Source organism: Telopea speciosissima, chromosome 10 (assembly GCF_018873765.1).
Source record: "Telopea speciosissima isolate NSW1024214 ecotype Mountain lineage chromosome 10, Tspe_v1, whole genome shotgun sequence".
Classification (NCBI taxonomy): domain Eukaryota; kingdom Viridiplantae; phylum Streptophyta; class Magnoliopsida; order Proteales; family Proteaceae; genus Telopea; species Telopea speciosissima.
The window spans coordinates 12,487,256-12,514,106 of record NC_057925.1 but is presented as its reverse complement, the minus strand read 5'-3'; the positions used below and the strand labels follow the sequence as shown (position 1 = coordinate 12,514,106).

The 26,851-nt window shown below is 41.2% G+C and overlaps 1 protein-coding gene and 1 long non-coding RNA gene across 2 annotated transcripts in view; one reads left to right on the top strand and one right to left on the bottom strand.

Annotated features, from left to right (window-relative positions):
* Positions 1-1,269: 1,269 nt before the first annotated feature.
* On the bottom strand, positions 1,270-6,018 carry LOC122641664. The gene is made up of 3 exons (XR_006329941.1): positions 5,845-6,018; positions 5,394-5,398; positions 1,270-1,287 (listed from the first exon to the last, which is right to left on the bottom strand). It is a non-coding gene; the product is annotated as an uncharacterized LOC122641664 (long non-coding RNA).
* Positions 6,019-6,833: 815 nt separating this feature from the next.
* LOC122643273 (receptor kinase-like protein Xa21) overlaps positions 6,834-26,851 on the top strand; it is a 34,550-nt gene continuing 14,532 nt past the window's right edge. The window contains exon 1 of the mRNA XM_043836912.1: positions 6,834-7,260. Coding sequence (XP_043692847.1) covers positions 6,834-7,260 — 427 coding nt within the window. The remainder of the gene's footprint in view (positions 7,261-26,851) is intronic.

Genomic DNA, 26,851 nt, shown 5'->3' with positions numbered 1-26,851 from the left:
ATAAATGGTATTGCACCAGTTTTACACCAGATTCTTCCAGATCATAAACTTTTCTCATATACAATAAATTATGTACAAATGATTTCAAAAAAACAAAAAAAAAAATTATATACAAATCAGAACACTATATAGATTTTCAATGACGATGCACCAGTATTGCATTACATCCTGTCTCTGTGGTCTGAAAAGATCTTCTGATGTAGAATGCAAAGGATTCCCAGTAGCAAGCAGCTTCTTAAGCTGGTGGACCTAGGCCATATGAAGCTAACTGCTCTTTCAGCTTTGCAGATGCCTCCTCAAATCTCTTGTTAAAAAAAAAAAAAAAAAAAAAAACACAAAAACAAAACAAAACCAAGTCCTTCAGAGAAGGCACTCTCAGTTCAAGAATTACCATAGAAAGCATGAGAAAAGCTGCCTTGGAGATTCTCTCGCCGAACCCGTCTTTGGCTTTAAATATTAAAGACAAATGGAAGAAGCTAGAAACGTCCAATTGGTTCTTGGTGATCCTTAATCTTTGGCCTAATGCCAAATACTTATATTCCATAATTACAGGATCAATGCGACCAAAAAAACAAAAAAAAAACACAGGGATTTGGCTTTAGTAAGTGCAAATTATGGATCCTTTGGATTTCGATCCTCATCCTCTACTGCCCGAGTGGGGGGTAAGGCTGTCATTTCACGTCTTACCTGAGTGGGGTTAAGTCGGTCATTTTACACCTTGCTGTGTCTGCGCAGTATATCGGCAATAGAGGATCTGGATCTGGATCGTTCTTCCCATTTGGAGAATGTTACTTTTGCAGTAGTACCCACATTTTCTCATTATAAATTCATTACTCTTTACAGACAAAACCAGGATTGATTTCATGTCCGCCACTTATGACTTTATAGAAGCCCCGGTACCACTCTCAAGTTAAAGTAGGACAGGAATATGAGGTTATTCTTACCACTTATACAAGTTCTCTCTCTCTCTCTTTCTACCAATGCGCAATTTATCTCACATGATTTTTTTATTATTTTTGTTACTTGTTCTTGAAATGTAGGTTTTATATGGATGATACCTTTTTCAGGACACCCATTGGTGTAGCATGCATGAATATTCCTTCCTACACTGGCAGTGTGGGAACCTCTCTCTTGTATATATTTTTAGAAAAAATCTTATTGTAACCAAAGTACATGGTGAACTAAGAAGTTTTAACTTTCTTTTCGTTACAACTTGTCTTGTTCCCAAAGGTATACTTATGTTTTATCTTCTGGAATTAAAAACCTGCGCAAACCTCTAATGGTCCTCTTTTTTTTTTTTTTTTGGCCAAAAGATCATTATATTAAGGAAACCAAAAAGGAACATAGAGAGGGGTCAAAACCCAAGCACTAGACCGCAAATGAAACTCCACCGAGGGCGGAGACATAAACATGACTCACCCATACCATTACAGGAATCTGTATCTAGATAGACCCATGGCATCATGTGCCAGCTGATCTTCAATGTGTCTAGGGAAGACCTTATTTGATAGAGAGTCTCCAATTTTTGCCACATGCTTTGCCATATAATCCGCTATTGGGTTCGCTTCTCTGAAGCAGTGAGATATTTTTCAATTACAAGACTCTAGATATGGTTTAATCACCTGCCATCTTTGGAGCGCAAACCAAGGAATGTTTAAGGAGTGAATGGACATAACTACCGACGCCGAGTCAGATTCAATCCACAGATCCCTGATCCCCCTCTCCCTCGCAATGAAAAGCCCATCCATCAAGGCCTCAAATTCAGCCACGAAGCTATTGGAAAGCCCCAAGTACCTGCCGAAGGAGTGCACCACTTGGGCATGGTGATTGCGAAATACACCCCCCGCCCCCACCCTGTTCGGGTTCCCAAGAGAGCTACCGTCAATGTTGAGCTTGATCCAATGGCAAGCTGGTTTACACCAAAAGACCTCAGAGATACCTCGTGCTGTAGCGTTAGAGGTAGCCAGGCCAGAGTTCTGACACAGCTCAGGTCTTGGAAAGTCTTTATCCCTTTGATCACAAAATTACAGTCCCTAATCTCCCCTTTAATACTGTCCAGGATCTGCTTCAAACTGCGGAAGGGGCCCTCATAGCATCTTCTATTACGTTTTTCCCATAACACTGTGCAAATTACAATTGCACCTGCAGCCCACGGGTCTTTAACATTCGAGCTTGTCAACTTCCTTTTTCACCACCCAAAGAGGTCTTGAATAGTGGAGGGCCGACCCCACACATGACCAAACCAGGAGGAGAACGTACTCCAAACTGCAGTACTGAATTCACAATTGAGAAACACATGGTGTACCGATTCACAATCCTTCTTACACAGAGAGCACCTGGATGCCGAGCTAATACCCCATTTTTGAACCTCATCATCAGTGGGGATCTTTCCATGAGCCAACCGCCACCCAAACAGGGAGTGTCGAGGTTGGAGGTGTTTATACCAAACTAGATTGGCCCAAGGAACTTTTGGCGACTTCGTTCTTATACCTTCCCAAGCCATCGCCGCTAAGAACTCTCTTGATTTCGACAGGCACCATCGAATTGAATCCTCCACCAGGTAGTTTGGAATTTGGATAGTTTTAATCACCTGAAAAACGTTGACCATGGCAGTCGAGGTGACTTGCGGAAGCCTCCACACCCCATCTTCGATGAAATCTCCCACTTTGGTCCCTTCGTTGGTGAAGAAAGCCTCGTCAAGGCGGGTTTCGTCCTAAATAGAGTTCGGACCCAACCATCTGTCTCTCCAAAAATTGATGTGTTTACCATTCCCCAGGATCCAACGTTCGTTAGCCGCCACAAAGCTCCACAATTTCCTAATCCCTAGCCAAATGGAAGAGGTTCTATAGCCTGGCCAGATATTACCCCATTTATTGACAAAGCAATGTCTAAGAAAGGAGCAAGAAACCAATGCCTCGTTCCTAATCTTCCAGGTTAACTTGTTGAGCATAGCTTTGTTGACGTCCCTAACCCTCCTGATCCCAAGACCCCCTTCCTCCTTAGGCCTGCAGAATTTATCCCACCTGACAGTGATAGCTTTAGAAGACTCGGCATCGCCAGTCCAAATAAAATTCCTCATCCATCGTTCAAGAATAGCGAGCAGGGATGTGGGCCACCAGTACACCGAGAAGCTGTGAATAGGCATGCTGGACACCACAGTCTTCACCAATTCCACTCGACCCGCCATAGATAAAAGTTTACCCTTCCAACCTGCAAGCTTGTGTCTGACTCTGTCCAGCACGGGCAGCAGCATGTCTTTTCTCACACGGCCTTTAGAGATCACTACTCCAAGGTATCTAGTAGGGAATTTACAAACCGGAATCTGCAGCTCCTCCACTATGGCTTGGCGTCTATTAGGGGGAATGGACCCCAGGAATAACTTGCTCTTGTTCAGATTGATCCTTTGACCTAAAAATTCTTGGTACTGACATAAAAAAGATTTGAGATTCCTGACATACCTAATAGAAGCATTAGTGAAAATAAATATGTCATCAACGAACAAACAATGGCCCGGGGTGCGAACTCCCCGCGGGCCATGAAGGGGGATAATTATTTTTTCATTGAGTAATTTAGTCAAACCCCTGCACAAGACCTCCTCTTCTATAATGAAAATCATGGGTGAAATGAGGTCCCCTTGTCGCAGCCCACGTTCAACACCAAAGAAACCCATAGGGCCGCCATTCACAAGCACAGAGATTCTAGTAGATATGAGCAAACTGCGAATCCAGTTTATCCACCGCTCCGAGAACCCAAATTTGAGAAGAACTTTAAAGATGAAGTCCCACGAAATTGTGTCATAAGCCTTTTGAATGTGGATTTTCAGCCCCAAACCTCCTCCTCTCGTGGCAGATGACATAATCTTAGCAAGCTCCGAAGCTAGAGATATGTTGTCTTGGATGACCTTCCCTTTTTAAAAGGCACCCTGTTCCTCCGAGATCAGTCTAGGAAGGACCATCTCAAGATGACGAGCCATCACCTTGGATAAAATCTTACAAAAAAAATTCCCCATGCAAAGGGGCCTGAACTTATCCAAAGAAGCAGCACCATCCATTTTGGGGATAAGCGCTAGAAAGCAGTTGTTGATTCCAGCAGGGATACGATCGGAGGAGGAGAAAAGCCGCGCAGCATTACATACATCCGACCCTACCACCTCCCAACACGCTCTGAAGAAAGCCTCAGGGAACCCGTCAGGCCCCGGTGCACTATCCGGGTCCAATTCCCACACCGCCGCTCTTATCTCAGAGTCACATGGGACCGAGTCCAGTCTAAAAGTGTCCACCTCCTCCAAAACCCGAGGGATACAGTTGAGTAGCTCCTCATGCTCAGTAACCTCCATAGCCTTATGAAAGTTCTCATAATATTCTTCCACATGTTTTTTTATCTGGTCTTGGTCAACAAGAGTTTCCCCATCTTCTTTTTTCAGAGTGCGGATGGTATTCCTAGCCCTTCTCATTTTTGTAGATAGGTGAAAGAACTTACTGCATCTGTCTCCAAGAGTTTTCCTTTTTAACCTGGATTTTTCTGCCCATAATTTTCCATAATTCTCAGTCGCTGTGGCGCATGCCTTTTTTGCCTCAGCCTCACGATCAAACAATTGATCAGTCATCCCTAAATGTCAATCTCGGCCTGTACAGCCTCCAACACACTCTTTGTTGTATAGAGCTACATTTCAAAGATTGGATAATTCTCCTTAGCCCAACCTCTCAGGGTGGGTTTGAGTCTCTTCAGTTTCTAGGCCAGAACAAACGGAGAAGAGCCACTCATCCACTCCTTCCAGGACACCTCCACTACAGAGAGAAAGTTGGGATGCTCTAACCAAAACCGCTGGAAGCGAAAGGGGGCATTGGACGGCCTAGTGATCGATTCACCAGCAGTGGCGCATGATCTAACACAGTGCTTGTAAGCACAGTCTGTGAGCAGTCTCCAAACACAGAAAGCCAAGAGTCATTGCAAAAACTTCTATCCAATATGGCAGAGACGTGCCCATACCTTCTGTTATTTGTCCATGTGAATTTGTGTCCCTGAGACAAAACCTCCATAAGCGAGCAAGCATCCACCATCGCCCCAAACTCAGCTGCCGATCCCCGAAGGATCCCGGGCCTTTTTACTCAGATGAAGCAAGAGTAGCATTAAAATCCCCTGCAACAAGCCAGGGAGAAGAGTCCAGGGGCGCCATCGCACCAAGCTCAGTCCACAGATCCCTTCTCAAGGCTCTCAAGCACTTAGCATGCACAAAAGTCAAGAGGAAGCTTCTCTGACTCCAATCCACCTTAACCGTGATCTGTTGTTCAGACTCCATCACTAAGGAGGGCTTAGCATATCCACGTTTCCATATTACCCAGAGGTTTGGAGCTCTATCAAGACGGTTATTGTGAATGAAGTATGCATCATACCCCAACTTATTAAAGAACAGCACAGGGAACCGATTCACGTCCACCATTGGTTCCGCAATACAAACCAATTTTGGGTTCATCTCTTTAATAAAAATACTCAAGGCTGTCTTGGTAGTAGCCTTCCTCATTCCTCTAATATTCCAACAGAGGGCGCGCATTAGAAACGTTTTTTTTTAACCACACGACCAGACTTCCTAGTAGCCTGCTCCTCCACCTGTTTCCCCTTAGCAACTTTTTGCTTGGCTGCCTCCGCTATCTCTAAAGCCTTGGTTGCTTCATCAATCATCTCAGCACGTCTGTGATGCAACACCACCTTGCCAGCGACCAGCTGTGTTGGGCTAATAGTTGTAATCACATTCTCCAGGGACTCAAGCACGAAACTCAAGCCACTATCCACGTTCCCCTCCCCATCTGCATGGCCGTGCACTACGGTAGTATCATAAATAAAAACACTGACTTCAATGATCAAATGCAATGATGCTTTGTGTGACAAGCTCCGGGAAAATCTTGGAGAGGCCTTCCCCAGATTTTCTAATGAGGTAGAAGATACTAGGGATGAAGTAAATGCTTGTAACCCAATCCGGGTTGTTGGATCTGCGGAGTCTGTGTTGTTTGAAAAATGGGGGCACAGAAGTTTAAATATAGATCTATAATGTTAAAATTCAATATCCAAAAAATCCTGATTTGCGGAGGAGAGTCCTTGGTCAGTATTGAATGATACACACTCTCTCTCTCATGTTTCACATTTTTTACATGTGATATTGGTTTAGCATCACATGTGAATCATTTCCTTGGGTTGCAAGAGTTAATCTTTGTATCTTTGGAAATCCAATATTTTGTGTTTTGGAAATCCAATATTTTATGTAAGCCTTCCTTGTTTAAAGTCCAGTGAGCCGATCCTTGTAAACCATATATATATTCTCCAGTTGGAGAGTAAAATCATAGTGAAATACTATCATTATTTTCCTGAATTCATTACGGTATCTAGAGCCTAGTATTCTCCAATGAGATTTCTTCTTTTTGGGACATTTTTTTTTTACTTCCTTCATGGGGGATGAGGTTGAATCCTCCACGGTTGTGACTTCCACCACTCCACCACCTTCCTCTTCTTCTTCTTCTTCCCCCTTCTCACATGCACACCACTATATCTCGATTAAACTCAACTCTAAGAACTTTTTGTTTTGGCAAAATCAAGTTGAACCTTTTCTTGATGGCAAAAATCTGTTTGGTTATCTTGATGGAAGCACACCATGTCCTGACGATCCTGTTGCCCGAGCTCACTGACGCCTTCAAGATTTTATGATTCAAAGTCTTCTTCTTGCCTCTCTCTTTGAAGAAGTTTTTCCGTTAGTTCTTGGCAAGAATACAAGTCAGGCTATTTGGGACACTCTTCATACTGCTTTCTCTTCTCCATCTGAGAGCAGGATTATGTCCCTGACAATGGCCCTTCAAGACCTGACACAGAAACCTGATGAATCGGTCTCTGATTTTTTGCAACGTGCCAAAACTATTGCTGCCAAACTAGGTGCTGCAGGCCATGCCTTGCGTCCCAATGCCTTTAACCTTCATATTTTTCAGGGTCTAAGAACCGAGTTTCAGTCCATGGTCTCGTCTCTTCTTACCAGGACTGATCCGATTGCTTATGATGACTTGCATGCTATGCTCCTTAGCCATGAATTTCTTCATGGCTCCTCTATGAAAAAGCTTGCCCTTACTGATGCTACTTCTCCAACCAATTCACCTACTGCCAATACAGTTCAACGATCAGGCTCCTCATCAGATTCTAGTTCTCAACCTGCTCAGTGTGGGGGTCATGGTGGTCATTGGGGCCGTGGTCGTGGTGGTCGTGGTCATGGGGGACCTTATGGTGGTCAATTTCCTGGGCCATTTTCGTGCTCCATTTGTCGCCACACTAACCATTCAACTGAACGATGCTACTTCCGTCAACAATCTGATAACATTCCCCAACCCCTACCCTATTATCCCAATAACCCGCCACCCACAGCCCATTACACCTATCCCTCTTATCCCCCTTCCTCTTCCACTTTTGGCCATCCCAATCCACCCCTATTACCGACCCCTCATCCATCAACTACCCTACCGTGGTATCCTGACATGGGGGCGTCCCATTACGAACCCCGGACGTCCAATCCCTTTCCCAGTATGACGAGTACACAGGGCAAGATCAATTGCACGTTGGTAATGGTAAGGGCTTACCCATATCTTACATTGGTTACTCCACTCTTCCATCTCCCTCTTCTTGTTCCTTTCATTTAAATGATGTGCTTCATGTTCCTTTGATTTCTAAGTGTCTTCTTTCTATTCAAAAATTTTCTCGTGATAATAATGCTTATTTCGAATTTCACCCATCTCACTTTCTTGTGAAGGATCAGGTCACCAAGTCCACTCTACTGTCTAGACCGAGTAAAGGTGGTCTTTATGAACTTACTCCACCCAGTCTGCCTTCTGCACATTCTGTTGTTCGTTCCTCCATTGACATCTGGCATCATCGTTTAGGACACCCTAATGAGAGATTACTTTATCATATGCTTAATAAAAATAATTTACCTTGTTCTTCATCACGTTTTAATAATATTTGTACGGCTTGTCAACTAGTCAAAGCCAGTTGCCTTTCTTTATCTGTTACGGACAGTTGAAGCTTATTTCCTTTGGATTTAATTTACAGTGACGTATGGGGTCCCTCCCCTACGCCCTCTTTATATGGTCATAGATTTTATGTTGTATTTGTGGATGATAACACTAAATTCATATGGTTTTATCCTCTTGTTCGCAAATCTGAGGTTTTCACAATTTTTCATAAATTTCAAGCTCTTGTTGAACGACAGTTTGAAAGAAAAATTAAGGCCATTCAAACGGATTGGGGTGGGGAGTTTCGGACCCTACCCACTTTTTTCACAAACATTGGTGTTTCACATAGGGTTTCGGCTCCTCATATCCATGAACAACAAGGGGTTGTTGAACGCCGTCATAGGCACATTGTCAAAACAGGGCTCTCCCTTCTTGCTCATGGGTCGGTTTCCCAAATTTACTAGAATTTTGCATTTGACACTGCCGTTTATTTAATCAACAGGATGCCTTCGACTGTTTCTCATGGTATTTTCCCTTTTCAATTAGTTTCTCATAAATTACCGGATTATCATTTTCTTAAAGTATTTGGTTGTTTATGCTTCCCTTATTTGCGACCATATAATAGGCATAAGATGGATTTTCGCTCATTACCTTGTGTGTTTCTTGGCTACAGCCCATCCCATACTGGTTATTGATGTCTTCACATTCCTTCCAATAGGATTTACATTGCCCGTCATGTTCGCTTTGATGAACATTCTTTTCCCTTCTCCAACCCATCTTTGGGTCCTCCCAAAGCTTCTCCTTCAATTTCTTCTTCTCCTTGGGCTGCTGCCCCTATTCAAATCTCACCATTGAACCATTCCCCACCGCCTGGTGTGCCCTCACCATTACCACCTCCTCTTGATCGCTCACCCAATGTGGCGACCCCGGTACCTTCTCCCTCACCCTTGCCATCACTACTTCCTTCTCCCTTTACCACACCCTTACCGTCACCCTCATCACTGTCCGCTACATCTGCGCAGCCTCATCCACGACCTCATGCTTTGGTTGTTACTAATGATATTGTTGAGCCTACTTGTTTCTCACAGGCCTCTAAAATTTCTGAGTGGGGCGTTGCTATGGCAGAAGAGTATAATGCATTGATCAAAAACGGTACTTGGACTTTGGTACCACGCCAACCACATATGAATCTCATAGGGTGCAAGTGAGTGTATCTAATTAAGCGGAAAGCGGATGGCTCCCTAGAGCGCTACAAAGTGCGCCTTGTTGCTAAGGGCTTTCACCAACAGCATGGACTTGACTATGGTGAAACTTTCAGCCCGATCATTAAACCAACCACTATTCGTTGCTTTCTCTCTATAGCCGTCTCGCAAGGATGGTCAGTCTGTCAATTGGATGTCAGTAATACCTTTCTCCATGGCCAATTGGAAGAAGAGGTTTTCATGTCTCAACCACCCGGGTTCACCGACTCCAACCATCCGCACTATGTATGTCAACTTCATCGCTCCATTTATGGTCTTAAACAAGTACCCCGGGCTTGGTTTCGTTGGTTATTTGACTTTTTTATTCTTCTTGGATTTTGTGGCTCCAAGACTGATACTTCTCTTTTTATACGGACCCAGGGTGCCCATGTGTGCTACATTATGATATATGTTGATGACATCCTAGTGACTGATAGCGATCCATCCATGATATCTTCTCTATTGTAGCGACTTTCGGGTGAATTTTCCCTCAAAGATCTTGGGGATTTGCATTTTTTCCTTGGTGTCCAAGCTACCACTCATTCCAAGGGACTGCACTTATCTCAATCTCGGTATATCTCTGATCTGTTGCACAGTGCTGGCATTATTGACTACAAACCAGTGCGCACCCCTATGGCTAGTACACAAAAGGCATCAGATGCAGGGGGTGCTCTATTTTCCAATCCTACTGAGTATCATTCGATTGTGGGTACTTTGCAATATGTAACCCTCACTCATCCAGATGTTGCGTTTGTTGTCAATCGAGCCTGCCAGTTTATGCATGCACCCACTTCTGAGCATTGGTAGATGGTGAAGCGTATTCTCCGATATCTAAAACACACATGCTCTCATGGTTTGCTCATTGAACGCTCCACTTCCCATTCTTTGCAAGTCTTCTCTGATGCTGATTGGGTGGGTGACAGTCTCGATCGTAAATCTATAGGTGGCTTTGCCATTTTTCTTGGCCCTAATCTTATTTCATGGAAATCCAGTAAGCAGAACACGGTGGCACGCTCTTCCACAGAGGCTGAATACAAGGCTTTGGCTGATGCCTCGGCCAAGTTAATTTGGTTTGAGTCCTTATTTGGTGAACTTGGCTACCCTCTATCTAGCCCACCTCTACTATGGTGTGATACCATTGGGGCGACGTACCTATCCGCCAATCCAGTGTTTCACGCCCGCACAAAACATGTCGAAATTGATTTTCACTTCGTTCGAGATCGTGTGGCCAAGAAACAACTTCAAGTCCAGTTTATTTCTACTCAAGACCAACTTGCGTATACTCTAACAAAGGCTCTTGGCACAGCCTGTTTTCAATTTCTTAGGGACAAGCTGAAGATTCGGGTTCCCGACTCTCCACCTTGAGGGGGTGTATTGAATAATACACACACTCTCTCTCTCATGTTTCACATTTTTCACATGTGATATTGGTTTATCATCACATGTGAATCATTTCCTTGGGTTGCAAGACTGAATCTTTGTATCTTTGGAAATCCAATATTTTGTGTTTTGGAAATCCAATATTTTATGTAAGCCTTCCATGTTTAAAGTCCAGTGAGCCGATCCTTGTAAACCATATATATATTCTCCAGTTGGAGAGTAAAATCATAGTGAAATACTATCATTATTTTCCTGAATTCTTTAGTCAGATCAAGCCAAAGAGACTTCTTGTGATGACTCCTGATGAGTTAGCAAGTGATTAAAGGAGACATGAGAACAACCAAATAAAGGAGAATGCTTTATTTGAATGTGAGGGGCACTACAAAAGCCACAACAGATCACTTCAGGTGTCGTCAATGTTGGTAGTAGAAATGCAAATTCAATATCCAATAAATCCAGATTTACGGAGGAGAGTCCTTGGTCAGATCAAGCCAGAGAGACTTCTTATTGTGATGACTCCTGATGAGTTAGCAAGTAATCAAAGGAGATGAGAGAACAATCAAATAAGGGGTGTCTGTTATATTTTGATAGTTGTTGGGGTGTCCGTCATATACAATAAACTTATGGGGGGTGTTCATGAAATTTTCCCTATTTTCTATAAGTCTTAAGGGAGCAAAAAGGGGGAGCTCATACACAGAGCTCCCCATTCTCCTATATGCTGAAAACGAATGTGAGAGAGGAGGAAGAAAGAGAGAGATAGGGAAACCGAGAGATAGAGAGGGAAAGAGAGAGATTAAGGAAGAAAGGGGAGGAACTTAGAGCTCGTGGAAGGGACAAAAAAAAAAAGGAGAACCAGGGTAGCAGCAAACTGATTCAAGTCGGTGAACAGAGGAAGGGCTGGAGGTTTGGCTGTGGTTTGAAGGAAACAAAGCAAAAAGGGGAGTTAATCTTTAAAGAGGTAATGTTTTCTTCTCTAACGAGCTTTAATTTTTTTTATTATCAATTTTGAGTTTTGATTTGAGATGAGGATCATCAAAATAAAAAGAGTTAGATGGAAACAAGGGTTAGGATTTTAAAGGGGTATTGCAGCAAAATGAAGAGAGGAAAACAGGGGATTGGAAGAAGAATCAATGTTGGAGATGGGAAAGGGAGCTGCTGCCTAGCTGCAACAGAGCTGGCGGTCAGCTTCCCTTCTTCCTCTCCATGTGTGTGTGTGTACTTGGGTTGAAGTACCGTCATCGTGTGGAACCTTATATTAAGCATATAATTGGTAATGGACCATCTACATTGCTTTGGCTTGATCCTTGGCACCCTACACGAGTGCTTCTCAATAGATTCGGGGATCGCATCCAGTATGATGCAAGCTCTGATAGAATGGCAAGGGTACAATCCATTATGGTGGATGGAAGTTGGAGACCTGCGCCTCCCACTTCTTCAGATCTTAGATATATTTGGGGGCAGCTTGATGGTATCATAACACGTAATGATTTGGAGGATGATTCAGTCATTTGGATACCATCTCCTTCTGGTTTATTTTCTACTAAATCAGCATGGAATTTTGTGAGGTGTCCTTCCCCAAAGGTGGATTGGGCGTCAACAAAATGGTTCAAGACTTGTATTCTAGGCATTCAACAACAACTTGGAGAAGTTTGGTGGATGGTCTCCCTTCTAAAGATCAGATCCATAAACGTAAGATGTTGGTGGCACCCTTTTGTAGCTTTTATTAGGTGGGATTAGAGAGTAGGGATCATTTATTTTTTGAATGCTCCTTTACAAAAAAAATTTGGAAAGATATATTGAGTCTTTGTCATCCTTTTAGAAGCCAACAAAAAACATCCTATTGGAAGCAAGATGGATTGGGAAGACTTTCAAAGGAGACTCAATAGGATGTATAGCCTGGCTGGCATTCAATGCTACAGTTGCCCACATTTGGATGGAGAGAAATTTCAGGTTATTTCGTAACAAGACAAAGACATTGACTTGCATCATATAAGATATCAAAACGGATGTCGAGGATAAGTGTAGAGTTGTTGTTCCTAAGGGTAGAAAATCCCCTAAGAATCTCTACCTAGCTAAAAAATGGGGTGTTGATCCAATCTAGATTGAAAGGCGCATGCCCCTGGAGATCTAATCCTAATGGTTGTTCCTTAAATTTTCGGTGCTTTTGGTTTGGTCTTTGTGAGGCGTAAAAAAAAGGTTGTATGGACGTGTGTGTTTATAGTGTAACTATGCTTGGTTGAGATCCATGTGGCCTCAGCCATAGCTATCAAAGAGAAAAGAAAAAGGAAAGGAAAAGAAAGGGAGAAGAGGTGCAAGGTAATGGTGTGTATGTTGCAGCCCAGGTGTTTGTGGTAATGTCCAAGTGGTGAGCTTATAATTGTATGTATGTGTGTGTGTGTGTCGGTTGTGTAGGCCCAACTACGTGTGTGATGCTACCCAAGTGGCTGCGAGAGTGTGTGTGTCTTTTGGTGTTTATGTGGCTGCCCGTCAGACTGTGGGTATGAGTGTGTGAATGGATGTTGGTGGTGTTTGGGTGCTTGGTAGAGGTCCAAGTGGCCTCAGTCATAGCTACCAATTGAAAAGAAAAGTAAGAAGGAAAGAAAAGTAAAAAAAGAAAAAGAAGAGAAAAGAAAGAAAAGAATAAAGAGAAGAAGAGGGTGATGTATTACTTGTGTTTATGTTTGCGTGGGTGTGCGTGGGAATGTAAGTGGTTGCTGTCCTAGTAAGTCTGTGAGTGTGGTTGTGTGCGTGTTTGGTCGAGATCCTTTGGGTTCTCAGCCGCTGGTATTGGAAAACAAAAGAAAAGAAAATAAGAAATGAAAAAAAAAAAGAGAGGAGTAGAAGTAGAAGGAGAGTAGGAGAGGTGGGTTGCGGCAGGGGAGCTCGACCAGCAGCCCCCTTGCTGTATAGGTGTGAGTATGTGCTACTAAGATGGCAAAGTTGAGTATGCCCAATAGGATAGGACATCCCATAGTATCACCCATAATTCTTGAATATTTTAACTAAGCTTTTGAGATTCTCTAAGGGGCTTTCTTTTTAGATCTAAATGATGTTGTTGTTATGCTGTATAATAGATTAAAAGGGTTAGAAGGGGCTAAAATGTTTAATTTTCATAAGAGTCAAAGTTGGGAAAAAGGGGTGACTTATATAACGATTTAAGAACCCAAAATGTGGGATTAATTCATAATTGGGACCCAGGCCGCCTACATAAACTAAGCATAATGGAGGAAAGGGAACCTCGTTCCCAAAGAACTTAAAATTTGAAATGTTTGACTGTTAAGTTTCTAAAGAAATGAAGCACATGCCTACGTAGGAAGCGAGTTCGGAAAATCGAGACACAGTAGGGAGTTTCTTCAGTTTTCTTTGATGCAATATTTGAAGTAATTTAAGTAAGGTAGAGGTATCCATATAGGTGAGGGGAATTCGGCCATATTCTTTCATGATTTCCAACAATAGCATGTTTATTATACCTCTGAGTTGTATTGTACATTTGATTATAAGAAATGGTATTTTGTTGATTTTACCAAGTGAGATGAGTAATGATAAGTTATGCAATAGTACGAGGACAGTATAGGACAACATAGAACAGTAAAGTACAGTAATGGACAGCAAAGCATAGTAAAACACAATAGAGTAAAGCAAAGTAGAGTAAAGAAAGTACAGTAGATAACACAATAGAGTACAGTAATGGACAACAAAATATAGAAAAACACGGTAGAGTAAAGCACAGTAGAGTAAAGAAAGTATAGTAGAAAACATAGTAGAGTACAGTAGTGGGCAACAAAGTATAGTAAAACACAGAAGGGTAAAGTATAGCAGAGCATAGTGTTGGACAAGTGTGTGTCCATCAAACCCGATTCGGTCTGGTTCAACCCGATTCACCTTTGTATTGAACATTTATACATTTTAGTTTAATACTGTCACATGCGATATAAACTTTTTGAGCATTATGTGTCCATAAGTTATACTTAAAATGGTAGTCACGACTAGGGTTTGGGCTGGGCACCCTTATCATATGGTCGTCGCATTGGGTATGCCTAGACATGTGATGTCAGGGTACAAATGCGAGTGCTCACATGTTTGATGTGTGCATTGGCGAAGAATCTACTTTGTCGATTCCCTCATGTATTACTGCCAGATGTAGAAAGGGATAGACATGTGTCACCGACACTCTGTACCTGAGGCAACCCTGTCACTGCAAAGTATGATCGCATTCTTTGGTTCATCAATGACTGAGACTCAAGCGAGTCAAAGCTGGTGTTCTGGGAATGCGTGAACACTTTGTGAGTAAAGGAGTTATCCAACACAATCACCACTGCCCGATTGGGGAACACCAAGATAGAGACTGTCTATGCATGGTCGGATCAGAATCTAGATCCAGTACCGTTTTGGAAATGGTTTTGCAAAATTTATTTTATATAAAATGATACATTATTTATAGTTATTTCAAATAAAGTGTTTTATCGAGTTTTGCGGGACTTGCTCGGATGCACAGACGCTCTTATATGGACATGTACTATGGATTGGGGTTTGGCAGTACATGTGTACATGCCCTAGATTCCATAATGATGGTGTTGATTAGTAGGGGGGTTGTATATGATAAATTTATATCATATAGGGAGTTATTTGGAATTTACTAATTTAATTGACTCTTTATTTAATTAATGGCTTTTGTGCTAATTGTAATTATCCATTAATAATTAAATAAAGAATCTAATTAATACTTTCCCTATTAGATTCTCGCTTCTTCACCGTGTAGCACTTTGAGTTTAAACAGAACGCCAGATCGAGAGAGAGAGAGAGAGTCGACTCTCACTAGGGCTCTATTAAATCTATCTAGGATTTAATTAAACCCTATTATTATAAATAGGGGACCATAAAACGCAGAAGATGGAACTCTCCACGTTTTTGGAGCAGACACTCTCTCTCCTACATTTTTTATTTCTCTCTCTCGCTCTTGTGATCTCTCTCTTCTTCTTGCTTCTCTCACCTATATTTGAGAGTTAGGGTTTGTGAAACCCTAGATCTCTCGAGAGTTTGAGGGCATCTCGGGACTCGACGTGTAGAACCTTGGTAGTACCATTGGAGGTTCGGACTGCTTTGCTTGGAGCGCTCTTGGAGGAAGAACCACTGCTATTGGAGGAGCAACACTTGAGGCTCACCAGGTTACTAGTTCTTTATTAATTCCTACTGTTCATTGATTATTAATATTTATGGGATGCGAAAGAAACTCGAATCGATTTATTGCACGCATTCGAGTATGGGATGGATCCCCTTGCCATGTGATGGACTAGGGATGAGTTTCTTCATCCCTACTCGATAATAAATTTTATGGGACACATGGGGAAGGAGAAACCCTAACAAGGATGCACCAGGGTTCCAATGGGCGACCATGGGAAGCCCTAAAAATTAAAATGGAGCACCCATAGGACACCATGGGCTAACCGGCGTGCAAAACCCTAAGGATAAATATCTTGGTCTCCCTAGGGAACCATGGTTTGATCCCTGGACCGTTGTTTGACCAACAGTGTGGTATTAGAGCCACCTTTCCCACCCATGAATATTAGATAATTAATAGTTTAATATAATTATTATGAGTGGAATGTAAGTTGGCACATGGGTGGTTAGAATATGGTTGTTGTAACAACCTTCCCATGTGCACATGGGTAGTTACAAGGTTGTTAGTGTAACAACCTACCCATGTGATGATGGATTTGGTTTGTTTTATTTATTCCAATTATTGAAGCATGTATCCAATTAGGTTGTGATTATTAATTTTTAATTTAAAAAATTTTTAATCATATTCTATATTGGGGGGGGGGGGGGGAGAGCGCATGCTGCCAAGCCTCTGCGCACGCCCTCCCCCATGAACCTACCCTTGTGCGCATCCCCTTGCGGGCTGCCGCCTGCTGGCAGCAAGCTTACGGGCTGCGGGCCTGCAGCCTACTGTCCGTGGGCTTTAGCCTACGGGCTGCAGGCCGCACTGCTGCTCGTGGGCCTTGTGCCTATGGGCTGCGCAGGGAGTGCCTGCAGCCTGCGCATGTGGGCTGCATGCACCCCCTTGTTTTCCCTCCAGTTTAACAATAAAAAAATAAAAAAAACATTATTTTTTCAAAACAGAATTTTATTATTTTGTTTTGTTTTTTGGAGGATGATGATGGGTGAAGAGATTCACTCTTTACCCACTTGCAATTAAAATGCGATTTTAATTTTATGGGCTTGGATACATGTTATCACATGCGATGCGGTGGTTCAATAATTGAAGGAATCCATGTTTTAATTTTTGGTTTACTTGCTTTAATGCTCATGCATGGAATTATATTATGATGTGATTATGGGAATGGCATTCTAATAAATGGATGGATTGTTTATGTATGTGATACATGGGGTTATGGGTGGATGTGATGCTTCTCTCTCTTTCTCTTTCTCCCCCTATCTTTTTTATAAACAAATGTACTCCACCCCATGGGCAGCCCAAATGGTGGGTTGGTTTCTCCATGCGGGGTTTCTTTATTATTATGGAAAGGAAAGTGTATAGAATTTTTCTTAGGTTTCCATTATAATTTTAGAGGAGTTAGGACTCCCAGGGCATGTTGATGGTGATCCACATGTGGTGCTCAAAGCTTATGGAGATACAAGTCACCTACTTTGAAGGCGTAATCAAGCGGAGGAGATGATCGAGGCGTGGCATCTATGGTATGATAAATGCACCTAAAGTTATTAGTTTTATTTTTATTGGGAGAGTTCTTTAATTGCTTCTGATAAAAATGCCGCCATCCCATAATCACTTTTAATTAATATTAATTAATTATGTTGTTTAAATCTATCCATGTATGTGAGAGTTAATTAATCCCTCTTCATTCACAATACATGTATGATATGGACTAGTCTTAATCGGTAGACATGTCCATGGCCTCCTATTGAAGATAAATGTAGAAAGTGTGTGACATGACCCCGCATAAGCCGACAGGACATTGCCAGGACCTTTGTCACACATTTATCTATATGTACCTCTATCTAGATATGTTAGGGTATGGATAGTGAGAGGGCACTGCGACAGTGGGCCATCTTTCATGATTCCATGTTTTTAACTAATGCAATAGGTAAGTACATGACTTGGGTGTATGTCAGCCGAAAGAATCTGGACATGACACCCAGGTGGCCAAAAATATTGGAAGCCTATGAGGCGGACAGCTTAGTCCACACTACCATGGTGTGTATAATGACTCCCGACAGGGTAAGTTATGCATGCAAGGGTTGTAGGTATCCAATTCATCTTTTGGGTTATGAGAGAAACCCAAATCATGAAAGACCATTGATGTGTGTGTGCTCAATTTATTATTTTCAATGGTCATTAATTAGCATGTGGTTATTTACTTGTGCATCTGTAGATTAATATATGATGACTGCCGTTAATTCCAACCTCGTTAACACTCACTAGCGAATACAAACTTAATGGTACAAACTATGTCGATTGGTACCAGAGCATTAAGTTGCTCCCGATCGCAAGGATCAGACACGCTTCTAGATGAACAAGTTCCTCCTCAACCCGACCCAAACGATTTTGAGGCAAATGAAGAGATGCAAGAGTTCCTCATGAGGGATTCCAAGGCATCACTCTATATCCTAGGATCGTTGAAAAAGTCAGTTGTAGACTCAGTCAAAGATATATGCACTGCTGGGGTAAAATGGATAAGCTTGCTGAATTGTTCAACAGGCAGTTGACACACGCACATTCTGATGCAGTGAGTCAAATCCATAACTCCAAGATGTCCTAGGGGACTCCAATGATGGATCATGTAATGAAAATGATCAATCTGTTTGAAAAACTAGAATCCATGGGGACTGATTTCAGCCTACGATACAAGACTGATATAATCTTAGCGCCACTCACTTCTGCCTACACACCTTTTAGGATGTCCTACAAGATGTCCGAGAAGGAGATGGAGCTCTCCGAGCTTGCTAATGCACTGATAGAGGCTGAAGCGTCATTGAAAAAGGACAAGGCTAAGGTCAATGCAACTGAGGCAAAGCCTTCTTCAAATGGGAAGAAGAAGAAAAAGGGAAGTAAGGGCAAGACCCTGAAAGCCAAGGGTGGGAAGTCTGGCAATAAAGACAAAGGCAAGTGCTTCTATTGCAAGAAGGAGGGTCACTGGAAAAGAAACTGTCGTGCTTACCTGGCAACTTTGAAAGATAAGAAGCCGGATGAAACAGAGGTTGCTAAAGAAGGTACATGTGATGTTCACGTTCTTTATGAGTCTAATTTATCTTTTGAACCGACCAATTCTTGGTTGGTGGATAGTGGATCCACTGTTCACATTTGCAATGATTTGCAAAGGTTCAAGGAGATAAGGAACCTGGAAAGAAATGAAGTGCATCTTCGGATGGGCACTGGAGCTGAGACCATGGCGTTGGCTATGGGAACTTTTATTTTAAATTTTAGTTCTGCTAGTTTAGTTTTAAAGGATTGCTATTATGTACCCTCTTTCAAGAGGAAGATAATTTTAGTTTCAAAACTTGTTTTGGACGGAAATAATTTTTCCTTTAATTCTAAATTGATTATTCGTTTTAATAATTCCTTTGTGGCATCCGGATATATGCAAAGTGGTTTATATTTTCTAGATTGCCCTATTAGAATGAATGTTGTTTCAAATGTTGATTTGAAACGAAAAGCAGCTCCAGTGAACTCAACATATTTATGGCATCTAAGATTGGGTCACATAAATGTGGACCGAATCAGTAGATTGGTGAGGGATGGGCCCTTAGAGAGTCTAAGGGTGGAACCATTCCCCACCTGTGAGTCATGCCTTCAGGGCAAAATGACCAAAAAACCCTTTAGCAATAAAGGTGCTAGAGCCACAGATCTGTTGGAGTTAATACACACTAACGTGTGTGGACCCATAAACATACAAGCAAGATATGGGTATGAGTACTTTATCACGTTCACCAATGATTACTCTAGATATGGTTACATATACTTGATGCATAGGAAATCAGAAGCCTTTGATAAATTCAAAGAATTCCAAGCCGAGGTCGAAAGACAGTTCGATAAACGCATCAAGTCCTTACGATCAGATCGTGGAGGGGAGTATCTATCAGATGAGTTTAAAGAACATCTCATATCCCAAGGGATAGTTAGTTAGCTAACTAATCCAAGCACACCACAACAAAATGGTGTATCCGAACGACGCAATCGGACCCTATTGGATATGGTCAGGATGATGCTCACTTATAGTGAGCTGCCTCTTTCTTTCTGGGGGTACGCTTTAAAGACGGCGGTATATATCTTGAATAGGGTTCCATCTAAGTCTATAGCCAAGACACCCTTTGAGTTGTGGAAGGGGCGAAAGCCCAGTATTCAACACCTTAGGGCATGGGATTGCATAGCACATGTGCGAAAGCAACAAACAGACAAGTTGGAATCCAGGACTTCGAGATGCTATTTCTTAGGCTACCCCAAAGGCACGATAGGCTATTATTTCTATGACCCAGTTGACCAAAAGGTCATTGTAAGTAAAAATGTCACATTTTTGAGGAAGAAATGATGACCCGTGAGGTCCGAACCGTAGTCATAAAAGAGCTATCAGATGGCTCAGAAACGTCACTTTCAGAAGTGAGACCAACTAACATACTCGCTGAAATACCAACACCTGAGGAACCTCGACGCAATGGGAGGACTATTAGACCACCCACCAGGCTAACTCTTTTAACCGAAGAGGAAACTGTGGAAGAGTTCCACATGGTATCGGTTGAATCGGATGATGATCCAATGACATACTTTGAGGCTCTAAAAGATGTTGATGCCACTAGGTGGCTAGAGGCAATGCGCTCTGAAATTGATTCGATGCATTCCAACAAGGTCTGGACTCTAGTCTATCCACCACTTGGCGTCAAGCTAATTGGATGCAAATGGATCTTCAAGAGGAAGAAGGGCGCAGATGGAAAGGTCAAAAGATTCAAAGCGAGACTGGTAGTAAAGGGCTATACCGAGAAAGAGGGTATAGACTATGAGAAAACCTTTTCACCAGTAGCGATGATGAAATCCATCAGGATTTTATTGGCTATCGCAGCACACTTTGATTATGAGATCTGGCAAATGGATGTGCAGACTGCATTTCTAAATGGGTTCCTTCAAGAGGAAATCTACATGGAATAGCCAGAGGGGTTCTCTTCCTTGAAGGAAGAAAGAAAGGTGTGCAAATTATAGAGGTCCATTTATGGGCTGAAGCAGGCTTCCAGGAGCTGGAACATCAGGTTTGATCAATCAATCAAATCATTTGGTTTTGATCAAAACATGGATGAAACATGCGTTTACAAGAAAATCAGTGGGAGGGCAGTATGTTTTCTTGTTTTATATATAGATGACATATTGCTGATTGGTAATGATGTAAGATTCCTTTCATCGAGAAAGCAGTGGTTATCCACAATATTTTCAATGAAAGACCTTGGTGAAGCTAGCTATATCCTTGGGATCAAACTCGTAAGAGATCGCCAGAAAAGGATGCTAGCCTTGTCACAGGCTACCTATATAGACAAAGTCCTGACCAGATTTAGTATGGAGAACTCCAAGAGGGGAAGTGTTCCTTCGGACATGGAGTCAATCTTTTCGATCTCAATGTCCTCGCTCGAGCATACATTGAAGAGATGAAGAGGATTCCCTATGCCTCAAGAGGGAGTCTTATGTACACTATGTTGTGTACGAGGCCGGACATTTGCTATGCAGTAGGTATGGTAAGTCGTTATCAATCTAACCCTGGACGTGAGCATTGGAGTGCTGTCAAGAATATCCTCAAGTACCTGAAAAGGACTAAGGAATATTTCTTGGTTTTTAGATCTGATCAGTTGTCAGCATTGGGATACACAGATTCGGATTTCCAAACTGACAAGGATGACAAAAAATCCACGTCTGCGATGGTATATCTAATGGGTGAAGGTGCCATTGTGTGGCAGAGTACGAAACAAAAGTCTACACCGATTCTACTACCGAAGCAAAATACCTTGCAGCTTGTGATGCAAAGAAAAGAAGGTGTTTGGCTAAGGAAATTCCTATCGATTTGGAGGTAGTCCCGATCTTGTCAAGGGCCCTATTCCCGTTATGTGACAACAGAGGGGCCATTGCACAAGCTAAGGAGCCTAGGGCTCATCGGAGGAACAAGCACGTGCAAAAGTATCACCTCATCGGAGAGATTATCCAAAGGGTGACGTGAGTATCTCCAAAGTGGACACAACTGAAAATGTGTCTGATGCCATGACAAAGGGTTTGTCACTAAGAGTGTTTGAGAAACACATGGAGGGCATGGGTTTAAAATGTATGATGAATTGGCTTTGATGTACAAGTGGGAGATTGTTGGATAAGTGTGTGTCCATCAAACCCGATTTGGTCTAGTTCAACCCGGTTCCCCTTTGTATTGAACATTTATATACTTTAGTTTAATACTGTCACATGCGATATAAACTTTTTGAGCATTATGTGTCTGTAAGTTATACTTAAAATGGTAGTCACGACTAGGGTTTGGGCTGGGCACCCTTATCATATGGTCGTCGCATTGGGTATGCCTAGACATGTGATGTCAGGGTACGAATGTAAGTGCTCACATGTTTGATGTGTGCATTGGCAAAGAATCTACTTTGTCGATTCCCTCATGTAATCGCGGATGTAGGAAGGGATAGACATGTGTCACCGACACCCTACTGAGGGAACTCACACGCAAAGTGTGATCGCATTCTTTGGTTCATCAATGACTGAGACTCAAGCAAGTCAAAGCCGTGTTTTGGGAATGCGTGAACACTTTGTGAGTGAAGAAGTTACCCAACACGGTCACCACTGCCCGATTGGGGAACACCAAGATAGAGACTGTCTGTGCATGGTCGGATCGTAATGGATCCAGATCGCTTTTGGAAATGGTTTTGCAAAATTTATTTTACATAAAATGATACATTATTTATTGTTATTTCAAATAAAGTGTTTTATCGAGTTTTGCGGGACCCGATCGGATGCATAGCCGCTCTTATATGGACATGTACTATGGATTGGGGTTTGGCAGTACATGTGTACATGCCCTAGATTCCATAATGATGGTGTTGATTAGTGGGGGGGTTGTATATGATAAATTTCTATCATATAGGGAGTTATTTGGAATTTGCTAATTTAATTGGCTCTTTATTTAAGTAATGGATTTTGTGCTAATTGTAATTATCCATTAATAATTAAATAAAGAATCTAATTAATACTTTCCCTATTAGATTCTGCTTCTTCACCTGTGTAGCACTTTGAGTTTAAACAGAACTGCCAGACTGTGAGAGAGAGAGAGTCAGACTCTCACTAGGGCTCTATTAAATCTATCTAGGATTTAATTAAACCTTATTATTATAAATAGGGGACCATAAAACGCAGAAGAGGGAACTCTCCACGTTTTTGGAGCAGACACTCTCTCTCCTACATTTTTGGTTTCTCTCTCTCGCTCTTGTGATCTCTCTTCTTCTTCTTGCTTCTCTCACCTGTGTTTGAGAGTTAGGGTTTGTGAAACCCTAGATCTGTGCTGAGGAGTTTGAGGGCATCTGGGACTGGCGTGTAGAACCTTGGTAGTACCATTGGAGGTTCAGATCTGTTTGCTTGGAGCGCTCGCTGGAGGAAGAACCACTGTCTATTGGAGGAGCAACACTTGAGGCTCACCAGGTTAGTAGTTCTTTATTAATTCCTTCTGTTCATTGATTATTAATATTTATGGGATGCGAAAGAAACTCGAATCGATTTATTGCCGCTGCGCATTCGAGTATGGGATGGATCCCCCTTGCCATGTGATGGACTAGGGATGAGTTTCTTCGTCCCTACTGTGATAATAAATTTTATGGGACACATGAGGGAAGGAGAAACCCTAACAGGGATGCACCAGGGTTCCCATGGGCAACCATGGGAAGCCCTAAAAATTAAAATGGAGCACCCATGGGACACCATGGGCTAACCCAGGGCGTGCAAAACCCTAAGGATAAATATCTTGGTCTCCCTAGGGAACCATGGTTTGATCCCTGGACCGTTGTTTGACCAACACATAGTAAAGCACAGTAGAGTACAGAATGGTCAACAAAGTATAGTAAAGCACAATAAAGTACAACGAGCATAGTAAAGCATAGTAGAGCCAGAATGGACAAAAGTATAGTAAGCACAATAGAAATAGTAAAAGAGCCAAGCATAATAGAAAAAATATAATAGAAAATCATCGACTTACCGAGGTTTCGACCAAGAAATGGGCAGTGAGATAGAAAATCATCAGACTCATTGAGGTTTCGACCAAGAAATGGGTGGTGAGATAGAAGATCATCGGACTCATTATGGTTTCGACCAAGAAATTGGCGGTGAGATGGAAAATCATCACTCATTGAGGTGACAATCAGATACAGTGAGCAAAAAAAAAAAAAAGTAAATAATAATAAGTGAATGATAGATGCAGTAAGTTATAAGAAGAAAAAAAAAATAACAGATTGACAGACACAGTGAGTTACAGAAAGAAAATAAGAATTTGACAGTTAAAGTTATGATAAAAGGACAACAGATTGATATATATCTTAGAATAAGAATAGTAATAGATAAGCAATGGTTTTATTGTTTATAAGTTTCATGCATGCTAGTTATTTATTTCACAATCATTGATAGCATATTTGAATTATAAACTTCCATTATAGCATTTTTTTTCACAACATGAGCTTTTCGATCAGCATAGCATGACTTTGTATACCAGAGCATTAATTGAATTGTTTTCCTTCTCACTGAGTTAGCTGTTTACCCCATAGCTACTATATTTTTACAGGGCACACATATGTGGAATGCCAGTGTGCCAATTGCATCTAGAAAGCTAAGGGGAAAGGTGTCCAACCTTCCCAGTAGAGGATTGGAGATTTGACTTCAGGAGATACTTTTGTGTATATAGTTGTTTTTTATGTAATTAGATAAACAAACTTTTGATGGAATTCATAGATACATGTTTACAAAATTTCATAGATAGATGAGTATGAGTAGTTTAAATGAATAGTTAGTTGTGGACCTTAATATTATGGTCTGTTATGAAAATTTCACTTGGAGATGTACATAATGAACGGACAATATCATGATGCTAGAATGGATTCATAGAATCAGAAGGATAAATTTTGGATATGTATATACATATATTCACTGGTTGTAGATAGATTTTATTATGAGTGATATTTACAAGTCACTGATGTTAATGAAAGTGCATAGCTACAGGGGACATGTTGCCGAAATTAAAAAACAATAATAATAAGAAATTTCACGCCGTTATTTAACGGTGGCTTGCGAGAGCCTGCACTCATATCTTACCCAAATTTGGGGGCGCTACACCTTGAACCTTAAATAGGTAGCCCAAATCCTGATTAGAGGATAGGCCTACAATTGATTTCATGTGATCTGACCAGAGAATGGGTAAGAGGTCAGGTTACGTTAACGGGAAGGTTTTACGTACCTCACTCCATCCGGTGGAGTCGGTCCTTTGTGTCAGATGCTAGGATTCATAAATTCTCTCTAAACAAGGTCTCATATAACAATATACAAGGTTGATCTAAAGTCAAAATCTCATCATCATACATCATAAGACATTAAACATGCAAACCAGCATAAAGTAATGAAAATTACAAAAATAACCCTAGGGGCATAAAGGCATAAAATGCAAATAAAATCATGTTTGAACATCACCACTGATCTAAATATGACTAAATGTGTTAACAACATATATGTGACACATTCCAAATATAAAAAAAGATAAACTAGCTCAAAATGACACTAATTACCATAATTAGGGCTGTAAACGGCTCGGATTCGGCTTGGATTCACTACTATCCGAATCTGAATCCATTTAACAAATACACTATCCGAATTCGATCCGATATCCGATGGATATTTAAATGGTATTACCGTATCCGAATCCGAAAGTTTATTGGATATTCGGATACTATCCGATCCGATAAACTATCCGATTCATGAACAATTAAACTTATGGATTTCCAACTCCGATTACCGATTTTCGACTCTGATTACCTATTTTATTAAACTGCTGCCTATTCTTAGAAAGGTGTTATTTTGTTCTTTAAATTGGATTATCATTAGGTTAATGGATAGATTGATCCTGTTATCTTCAAATCAAACCTCAAAATGAAGTTTTTTACACCATTGTCATTTGAAAACTATACCCATGGTAAATAGTAATACTTTTCACCAAATGTAGGTAATAAAGCTCAAAATGACAATAGTGTAGATTGAACCTGTGATTTTCAAATCAAACCCCAAAATGAAGCTCTTTATGTGTTTAACAAATCCTTAAGCATGAGTTCAAGGTAAAAAACTAGCAAACACTTGTTCAAAGACAAACACCATAGTATTTTGCAATTCTAAACTAAACTACCGGAAATAAACGATTACACTAGTACATTTCTAAATAGGATTACACATATAAATACTCTGCAAGCTTGTCATAAGTTTGTGCTTCAAACAACGAAGCTCCATTGATAACAACTCCAACCAATGTGAAAATTGGAAACCATCTGCCTACAATAGAAATATGACAAGCCTTAGCAAATGATCTTATCTACTTGATTCACAATCTATTAATAAACATTTATTAAATGATAAGAGCAATATCTATAAGTTACTTTGAGGAATGAGCCCATTGATTCTTAGTAGCAACCCATCACCACAATAAGTTACTTGCTATAAATAAGATCAAAGGTTACCTCTTTGAGAAACCCACACTCCCACTTTTTTGGGCACTTCCAAGTTCCAATCTTTGCTCCTAGCTCAAATCTTCCAAAACTCAATCTTGAATCAAGATTGTTTAACCTAAAAACAATCGAGGGAAGAGAGAAAAATTAAACAAGATGTACTTAGGATCTATAGAGGAAATTCATGTCTCTCACATGGATTTAAACATGTACCTATGCTTCAATTAGCAATTACTCCAAAAATTCACAAGGCTCAAGAATAATAAAAAATGCACATAAACAAATAGCAAAGCCTACTTGAGGTAAGTTGAATAAATTACTAAATGTGGACAACTTAATTGCAAGATATCATCTCATTAAATGTACATGAGTGATATTCGAGGGAGACCACTGTAATTCCGGATAAAGGCAGCCATCTAAATAGAGACTAACATCAACTTATCACTCAATTGACCAAGACTTGGAGAAAAAGAAAATGTAAATAATAATGCACAGCAAGAGACAACATGATAGAACAAATTA